Source organism: Elephantulus edwardii, unplaced genomic scaffold (genome assembly GCF_000299155.1).
Source record: "Elephantulus edwardii isolate Elephantulus edwardi_28Jun2011 unplaced genomic scaffold, EleEdw1.0 scaffold00218, whole genome shotgun sequence".
Lineage (NCBI taxonomy): Eukaryota > Metazoa > Chordata > Mammalia > Macroscelidea > Macroscelididae > Elephantulus > Elephantulus edwardii.
In genome coordinates, this window is record NW_006399968.1 from 26,090 (window position 1) to 36,007 (window position 9,918).

Genomic DNA, 9,918 nt, shown 5'->3' on the forward strand with positions numbered 1-9,918 from the left:
TTCCTTTAACTATCTATAGTCTTGGAAGACCACTGGAGAGTCACATGAGTCTAGCAGTAGGATTTGGGTTGAGGGAAGAAAACCAGTCCAAGACATCCAGCTATTTGGCATCAGATCTCGAAATTTACCCCAAAATGTTAGACACTATCGAAATGGGGGGAAAATTATTCCTGATCTTTGGTTGCACAATTTTAAGATCCAGGAAAGTTCTATAATGAGAATGGCAACATAGACAAAGATTACAAAGTTGCAAGCCAAAGTAACAGACTAATTCATTTTAAGGAGTGATTTTAGCAAATAAATAATATATTTGCACTCCATGGGGAATTTTCCTAAATGACAGCAGGAGTTTAACATGTGTCCATAATTCAATTTGATCTAATTATTTAGTTAAAGATAAGAAAAAAAAATTCTGAAAATATAATGAGAAGTGTGCCCCTTAAATCATAAATCAAAGAAGAGAGCTCGTGGACTTGCCTTGCTAAACAGAATGGACATCAGGAAGAAATCCAGCAAGAAACTCTCCGAAACTTTTTTGTAGTCGAAATGGAAAAAGATGACAGTGAAGCTCAAGGTGGCAAACTGGTGGACTGGATTACAGAACGAGGTGCGGAGGAGCTTCATGCCAGCAACAATCAACAGGAAAATGTTCCAACTGTCAGAGTGGAAAAGAGATGCAGTCAGTGATGGTGTGTAGAGCACACACTGAACTAAAGCGCTAAGGTGTCCTGAGCATTTACCGAACACTGTGGGCTTCACAGGCGTGGAAAGTCAACAAGTATGTGGGTTCTGTTACTATCTACGCTTTACAGAGGAGGAAGCTCCATCCCAGGGAGTCTAAGCACCTTGCCCAACTCCCACAGGGTCAGAATTAGGGTGCACATACTTTTTGCCACTGCAGACATTTGATCACCTTCTTCTCATACTGACTGGCACTGTTCATGGGGACCCTGAGCTGAAGCTGAGCTTATTATATCTGAGGCACCACTGCTGTGAGGAATCTCCACCTAGTCCCTGGTGCCAGGTGAGCCACTGAACCAGATGCTGTCTGCGTGAGAATGCGCTCAGAGTGGATGTCAAAGACTCGCAGGGCTGTGACAGGAGTTGTTGTTGTTGTTGTTGTTATGTGTCACCGAGTAGCTTGTGACTCATACAAGAACTCTAAATGTTCTTCTATCCTGTGCTAATCTAGCCATCTCAAACGCACTTATTCCCAACACTCCAGTCACAGAATCGATCCATCTCATCTAAGGTCTTCCTGTCCTGCGCCATCCCTCCACTCTGCCAAACATGATGTCCCTCTCCAAGAACCAGTCCCTCCTTGCAACATGCCCAAAGTATGTCAGACAAAGCTTCAGAATTCTTGACTCCACGGAGCATTCCGGCTTCACCTTCTCTAAGACAAACCTGTTTGTTCTCCTAGCAGTCCATGGTATATTCAACACTCTTCTCCAGCACCACAGCTCAAAGGCATCAATTATCTTTCTATCAACCCTATTCACTGTCCAACTCTCTGATGCATAGCACATAACTGCGAAGACTATAGCCCAGATCAGGCACACCTTAGTTTACAGCCTGATGTTGTTGCTCTTCAGCACTCTTGAGAGGTCCCTCACAGCTGACGTTCCCAATGCAATTTGTCTCTTGATTTCCTGGCTGCTATTACCAAGAGTGTTAACTGTGGTGCTAAGTAAACGAAAACTGTTAACTATCTCAATCTCTTCACCATCCATACTGATGCTGCCAATTGGCCCAGTGGTGAGAATCTTTGTTTTCTTGATGTTGAGTTTCAGTCCATATAGGAGGCTGCAGTCCTTGATCTTCTGCAGCAAGCACTTCAAGTCCTCCTCAGTTTCAGCAAGCAGGGTTGTGTCATCTGCATAACACAGGTTGTTGATAATTCTTCCACCAATCCTGATACCACATTCCTCTTCATATAGCCCAGCGTCTCGGATGGTCTCTTCTGCATACAGATTGAAAAGGTGTGGTGGCAGAATACATCCCTGATGAACCCCCTTCTTGATTTTGAACCATGTAGTGTCTCCTTGCTCTTTTCTGACAACTGCCTCTTGGTCCAAGTATAGGTTTCACATTAGCACAATCAAATGTTCTGGGATTCCCATTCTTCTCAGAGTCAGCCACAGCTTACTGTGATGCACACAGTCAAAAGCCTTTGCATAGTCAATGAGGCACAGATGGACATTCTTCTGGTATTCTCTGCTTTCTGCCAAAATCCATCTAACATTAGCTATAATATCCCTAGTGCCACGACCTCTTCTAAATCCAGCCTGCACATCTGGCAGTTCTCTGTTGACATATTGTTCCAAATATTTTTGTATAATTTTCAGCAGAATCTTGCTTGCATGTGATATTAATGATATTGTTCAATAATTTCCGCACTCTGTTGGGTCACCTTTCTTTGGAATGGGAACAAATATTGATCTTTTCCAGTCAGTGGGCCAGCTGACTGTTCTCCAGATTTCTTGGCACAACTTAGTGAGCACATCCAGGGCAGCCTGTTTGTTGAAATATGTCAACTGGTATGCCATCAGCTCCTGGAGCCTTGTTTTATGCCAATTCCTTCAGTGCAACTAGAATTTCCTCCTTCATCACCATAGGCTCTTGCTCATATGTCATTTCATGAAATTCTTCTGTGTCAGCCAATTTCTTTTGATACAGTGACTCTGTGTATTCCTTCCATCTTCTCTTGATACTTCCTGGATCATTTATCATTCTACCCAAAGTATTCTTAAGTATTGCCACCCATGGTTTGAATTTGTTTTTCAGCTCCTTCAGCTTAAGAAACACTGAGCAAGTTAGGCCCTTTTGATCTTCTGACTCCAGCTCTCTGCACATTTCATTATAGTATCTTGCTTTGTCATCCCGGGCTGCCTTTTGAAATTTTCTGTTTAGCTCTTTGATTTCTTGGTTTCTTCCTTTAGCTTTGGCTTCTCGGTGCTCTGACACAATATTCAGAGTCTCATCTGACATCCATCTTGGTCTTTTCTTCTTTTTCAGCCTCTGTAATGATCTTTTGCATTGTCCATGGACGATTTTCTTGATATCCTCCCAGAGCTCATTTGGTCTACACTCATTGGCGTTCAAGGCCTCAAACTTGTTCCTGAGATGGTATTGAAATTTGAGTGGGATAGAGTTAAGATCAAATTTTGGTTCCCGTGGACATGAATTCCATAAAATTAAAAAGCAAACAAAACTATCTTCTAATACAGTCATTTTTTTCTTTTGTTTTTAACCTTTTTACTTCCGGTGCTTTTCAACATAACCATCAACCAAAGTGATTACATACTTCCCAGTCTGCTTCTTTGGTTTATAATTATTTCACTATATTTTTTTTTTCTATGTCAAACTCAATTCCTTACCATCAAGCCAGAATCAACTCTTAGCTGACGTTGCAGCGGGTTTTCACAAGTTGAAATCACATGAGAGGAGATTGTTCCTCTTTCTCCCAAGGAGCAGCTGGTGAATTTGAACCACCTACCATTGGGTTGGCAGCCCAACTCCTCACCCATTCAGCCACCAGAACAAGTATAAGGGTTTTTTCAGTCCACCATAGTCAGTGTCAATCCAAGTAAAACTTTTTTACTGTATTGTTGTTGTATACCATGGAGTAGGGACCAACCAATAGCTGACTCTTCAGGGTACCTTCAGAGTCTCGGTCCATCTTTCTCCCATGAGGCAGCTGGTGGATTCAGTCTTTGGTTTGGTAGCACAACTCCTTATCACTATTATACTTACCACCATAAAGTATCACCAAATATCTTGTCCCAAGGTGGCACCATTTATAAAAGTATTTCAAAGTATTTGCACTGTGAGATACAGAATTGTAATTTTATTATTAACAGTATCTAATATTGTTATTTATCAAATGAAATATTTCATTAAACTGTGGTTGTTGTTGTTAAGTGCCATCGAGTCACAGGTGACTCCTAGCGACCCTATGAAGGAGAGTCCTCAACACTTGTGTGTCTTTCATCCTCTCTCCAGGTTCATAGGGTTTCCGGAGGCAAGCTATTATGGAAGTGGATGCCACTCCTCCTTCCAAGCTTGTTTTCATCGGGAAGCTCCACCCCACTCTCTGTCTGCATTGGGTAGCCAGCCATTAGTGCATTTGACACATCAGCGTCACAGTGTTCAGCCTCACAGCAACCACAAATTACTGTTGTACCGCAACTTGTACACCAGGGCTATACAACCTAGAGGAATTCATTAAACTAGCAATGTATAATTAATATACCTTAATCACCCCTGAAGTGGAGAGCAGGTCTGAATTAGTACTCCTGGGAGGATCTACTAAGGTTTTACTGGGTACAAGGTATTTAAGAAGTGATTTAAGAAGTAAATCTGGGAGATATAATTTCTTTCTTTCTTGTTCTAACAAATTATTTGTCCAGAAAGATGTGCCTGTTGTCAGAATGAGAAGACCACAAATTATCAAGTAGCTTTCCCTTTAAGTGACTTAAAAAAAATAGGATGCCAGTAAGCTGGCTATGCTGTTAACACTTGACAAAAACACAGGCCTGGTGGCTACATCCGGTTCATAAATGATGGAGGCTCCGCTGATGAAGGCAGACAGAGCCAAGACAGTGATTGATCACCTCCCTCTCCCAACACACCATGACAGGGCATCTGCTAAAGGAGATGAAGTGAGCGCTGTGCTGGAAACTCCAAAAGCCCAGATCACACTGCACTTTTCTCTGCTTAAGAGCCCCTGTTGAAGCTTCTGAGGAATGTTTTTCACATTTACCAACTTTTATTCATGACAACATTTGGAACAGACCTAAATTCCTATGCACCCTGTCACACGCCAATTCCAGCTGGCTCTGGCAGGTCTGAGTAGAAGACACCATGGCTCTACCTGACGTGGCCAGTAATAAGGCATGCATTGGCCTCTGCTTCAGCCTGTGTACAGGAAGTCACTGCATTGTGAAAAACATTGCGACTCAAATCATGATGAGAGTAAATCATTATCTACTTACTGGGTACCAAGTCTCTGGTAATTGCTTATGGAGAAGGCATCAATGGTGAGGGCATTCAGAGTTATTGCTGGATACAAGATATACTTTTCAAAGCACTGAAGCCAAACATAGAGTCTTTCAAACCACATTAAATAGGCGATATCTGAAAGAAACACAAAACCCACTTAGCACAGTCACTGATTTTATTTTGCTTTAAGTATAAGCAACAATAAGTTATCATTTCCCCACTTCATCAGTTACTGGTGGGAAACTCCATATATCATATGCATTATACCAATCTCTTTTATGTAGCAAGTCTTTTACTTTGCTTCTGTACAACTAAAAAACCAATAATATGTAAGACAGAAACCTAATTTTTAAGTCAATTGTACTTTTTCATGTACAGTGATTGGTGAATGACTTGTTATATGATATCAAGTCATCTCAGAATAAGTAAGGATGGAAATAAAAGAGGAAGGATTGGAAAAATAAAACCCATGAGCTCATGTCTTCAGGCATGGGGTAATTTCTGAGGCTGCAGTGAGTTTCTGGGCTCTTCTTTGGCCATTCTTTAATCTTACAATAAACAATTCAATCCCTCTGCAACAAAATTAAGTTTTAAAAAGCAGATTTTAAATCTCTCTCTCTCTCTCTCGACTTATGACAAAGAAAGTTCATTAACAGTAAATCTACTACTGAGAAAAGAAATCTTTCTCTCTCCCTCCATTCCATTCCTCAAAGTAGAATTAAATGTGTTCTTCATGGCATGTAGAATGAAAATGTCTATTGAAATCCAGGTCCTAGTAATACTGTTTAGAAACAGGGGCTTACTGTTGTTAAGTTAATGAGGCCTGTAGTGTTACTTAGCTTAAAAGTTGGCTTTTCTAGCTATTATGTTACCCACTTCTGGTCTCTAGCTACCATAATTGCAGACACATGGTCTTACAAATTACCAACAGCTGTGGGGCTAGCATAAGAGAGAGTGCTTCCCATACTTAGCAGCAAGACTTGAGGGAGACTGGAGTGAGACCCTGGTGACGAGACTTTGGTGATGGTAGTGGAGTGACTGGCAAAGCGTAACCAGAGGAGCCATGAGATAAAAGCCACAGTTAAAAATGTTGTTTTTGTGGAATGATGGAAGGAAAAGCTGACTGCTGAACTGAAACTGGAACCTGGACTAATTGAAGAATTATGCCTGGGAACTGTTGGGCCAAAACCAGGACTTAACTTGGGTGATATTCTTTTGCCTTCCCCACTCTCCAACTTTCTTCCCTAATAAACCCCATTCTGCAGGTCAACAATGAATAAATTAACCTCTTGCTGTTGGTTTGGCTCTTGAGGCACCAGGAGGCTGGGTCTGCTCTTTATCTGCTTTTTGCTCTGAGGCAGTGTGGGGCTGTGCAATATTCACATCCTCTTGCTCTCTCAAAGAGACACTTAGGGCTCTGTGTCCCCATGCCATGTTTTCTGCTCTTTAGATAGGCTTTAGCTGTATCAGTTGAGTTCTCAATCATAAAAAGAGCAGCACAGATACAAAAGCACACACACAGGGGAAGAGAAAGGCAGAGAGCAGACAGGTGCATCTCCAAGCCCCGCAGTGCTCAGGATTGTTGGCAATTACTGTTGTTGTGAGGCATCAAGTTGATTCTGACTCACAGGGACCCTTTGGGACAGAGAAGAAATAGCCAAAGGGTCTCCTAGTCTGTTTCTAGACTCAGTTCTGCTGGTATCCCTGAAGCAGCAATGAGTGGGAGTCCTTTATAAGACAGAGACAACTAAGTCCAGTCTATTCAAATTCTAAATTTAGAAAGGAGAGAGGATTTTATCAGACTTCTGCTACCCCAATAATCGATAATAAAAAAAAATCAAAAGAGTGGTTTAAGTTTTCATTAAATGAAAGCTGGCATGCACAGGAGCAGAGTAACACAGAAATGACTGTAAAATGAAGTAGCTGACAGTTTCAACCTTTTCTCCATCTATCATGATGTTGCTCATCTGTCTAGTAGTAAGAATTTTTGTTTTCTTGAAGTTGAAATGAAATCCATATTAAAGCCTGCAGTATTTGATCTCCTGCAGCAAGCACTTCAAGACCTCCTCACTTCTAGCAAGCAAGGGATTTTTTTATCTGCATAATGATGAGTCTTCCTCCAATCCTGATACCACATTCTTCTTCATGGAGACCAGCTTCTTGTATAATTTGCTCAGCAAACAGATTAAATTGGTATGGAGAAAGGATACAACACTGATGCACACTTAATTTTAAACCATGTAGTGTTTCCTTGCTGTGTTTTCATGCAGCTTCTCGGTCTAGGTATAGATTTTACATGCAGCTTCTTGGTCTAGGTATAGATTTCACATGTTAGTCATGGTTTCTTATAATCCATATAGTCAAATGCCTTTGCATAGTCAATAAAACACAAATAGACATGAACAACTATTGCTCCTCAAATGAAACAAAAACCACTAAAAAACTTTGAATTCACTGCCTGTGCCTTTCCAAATATGTGACAGTTTGACATACTTCTTCACTGGGACTTTGGCTCCTGTTAGGGTGTGTGTGAGTGTGTGTGTGTGTGTGTGTGTGTGTGTGTGTGTGTGGTGGTGGTGTCTGGAAGAAACCATTCTAGGTATTATTTTCAAGCTTATACTTAAGATACTTAGACTGGAAAGATATGGTTTGTGGGAAGCATTTGATGTCTTACTTAGAACACTGTGTCCTTAGGAGCTGCACTCCTACTTGCCACAGAAATGCACATGAAGATTGGAACACTGAGGACCCACATCTTCAAGAAAAGATAACTTGGTTTCTAGTTAGAAATAATGTAAAGCAAAGCAAAGTAAAATTAAAGGAACTTAATTTTTTTAATATGTCCACCTTTGAAGGAGAATACTAAGTTTGAGAAAATTAGAGAAAGCTAGCAGCATTGTCCACAGCATCTCATACCATTGGGATCAGAACCAATGAAATAAGGGAGGGAAAATTTACATGAGCCCTCAGAACCAGGAAGGAGATACTGATGTGTATGGAAAAGGCTGCTCCCCCACCCCCTTGAAGGCAACATAGTGTTTTAGGCACATAAATGACATCAGAGAACAGGGACCAGAATGAAGACCACCCCCTAAACTTTGAACTTTCCATGACATTGTCTCATTGGCCCAAACTCCATCCCCAAGGTACTCCCAAACAAGAAAGCCATAAATATGACCTCACCTCACTGGCACGCTGCCTCCTTCATATTTCCTTTCCAAGGAAAAAGGTCTGTCAGGTCATTTGGGACTTAACTTTCTAATAACTCTATTTTTATACCTTCTCTTCTGTCTCCTCATCTTTCTCCTCAGCCTTGTGCTCCAACAAAAAGCTTCAGCTTCCAGTTTAATGCTCTGTGCACTACAATCTATTCTCTGAAGGAACCCTAAAATTGATGTGCTACCATGCCACTTGGGTGTCATGCCCAACTGTAGTCTCCTTGGCCTGGCACAATTTTTTCGCTTGCACAAGAAGAGGAGCCAGGACATTGACCACACAGTAATAATAATAATACTAAACAAAAGGCCTCATATCTTCAGTGGTTCAAATCCACCAGCTAGCTGCTACTTGGAAGAAAGGCTGTTCCCATTAAGACTTACAAACTTGACGGAGGGTCATCACTAGTCAGAACCAGCTTGACAGCAATGAGATTGCATTTGAGAAAGAATTAGAAACACGTGCTTTGAAGTTATATCCACTTTATCTTTGTTTGTTTTAAACTCCCTTTGTCAGGAGTCATAAAAAAGGTTGAGTTAGAAACCAATTCTCAAAAAGGGAAACAAAACAAAAAATCCACCCTCATTGCTGTGTAGGTTACTCAGAAGTGACTCATAGTTGACCCTCCAACAGGTTTCTGAGGCTGCAAATCACACAGAAGAGTGTTCATCTTTCTACCAAGGAGTTCCAGGTGGATTTGAAATACCAGAGAGGCACAGATTAGCTCCTTACAGAGTAGGCCACCAGAGCTCCCTGCTGAAACCAGGTGGTACTGCCCTAGTCAGCTCCAGCTCACTACCTGAGGTATTGTCCAGACAACACACGGGCGAGCACTGACATCTGCCTGTAGTGTGAAAGCTGCCACACATCTTCACTGATGGATTCTAAATATGTAGATGTGACATTCGGAGGAGAGGACAAGACCTTCCACTGAAACCCGTTAACTGCTGCCGACTGCCTCTCCACCCTCCAATCCACAGCTCAGTGTCACTCCTTCATTGAACATCATCATTAAAGATGACCTTTCAATGAATAAGAAGGCACATTTTAACTGTTTAAACAGCATTTCTGCTAGGATGGTTTTAAATGTTTCCTCTTTACATGATGTGATGAATTATTTTTCCCTTGAGACTTAAGTCCAGTCAGGTCAGGAAAGCAGCATTCTGCTAATGCAGGCATCACAAGACTCCCCCCCCCCAAAAAAAATCATGCCTTAAATAAGTAGCCCAGGTACCTCCAAGGGAGTTCTGCTGGCCTAATGGTAAAAATCCACTCTGTCAACCCAAAGGCTCATAGTTCAAATCCACCAGCTGTTCCACAGGAGAAAGGTCGTCAGTTTCCTTCTGTGTTATTTACTGCCTCTGAAAACCTGATGGGTTGGTTCCAACATAATGGTACAAAACAACAACAATAGAGGCACCTCCAGGTGTTTCCTTTTAACAATTTTTAACTCTGCTAGGAAGTCACCTCAGACAATAACGAAGAGGCATCCTTCAAAGGTACCTAGGAAAAACCGGCAGGAAGAGGCCCTTGGGGACAAGAGGTCCTTGGGGACAGTGAGAACGTGCTCCTGGGCGGGAGGGAAGCTTGGGAGTGGCACACAAGGGGAAATCACCTCAGACAATAATGAAGAGGCATCTTTCAAAGGTACCCAGGAAAAACCGGCGGGCCCTCAGGCCAGAAAGGAAAACATAATCT

At 41.7% G+C, this 9,918-nt stretch overlaps 1 protein-coding gene across 1 annotated transcript in view; it reads right to left on the bottom strand.

Moving 5' to 3' along the window:
• Positions 1-477: 477 nt before the first annotated feature.
• PCNXL2 (pecanex-like 2 (Drosophila)) overlaps positions 478-9,918 on the bottom strand; it is a gene marked incomplete at its 3' end in the record, with an annotated part of 223,138 nt that continues 213,697 nt past the window's right edge. The window contains exons 20-21 of the mRNA XM_006898055.1: positions 4,998-5,139; positions 478-655 (exon numbers count right to left, since the gene is read on the bottom strand). Coding sequence (XP_006898117.1) covers positions 478-655; positions 4,998-5,139 — 320 coding nt within the window. The remainder of the gene's footprint in view (positions 656-4,997; positions 5,140-9,918) is intronic.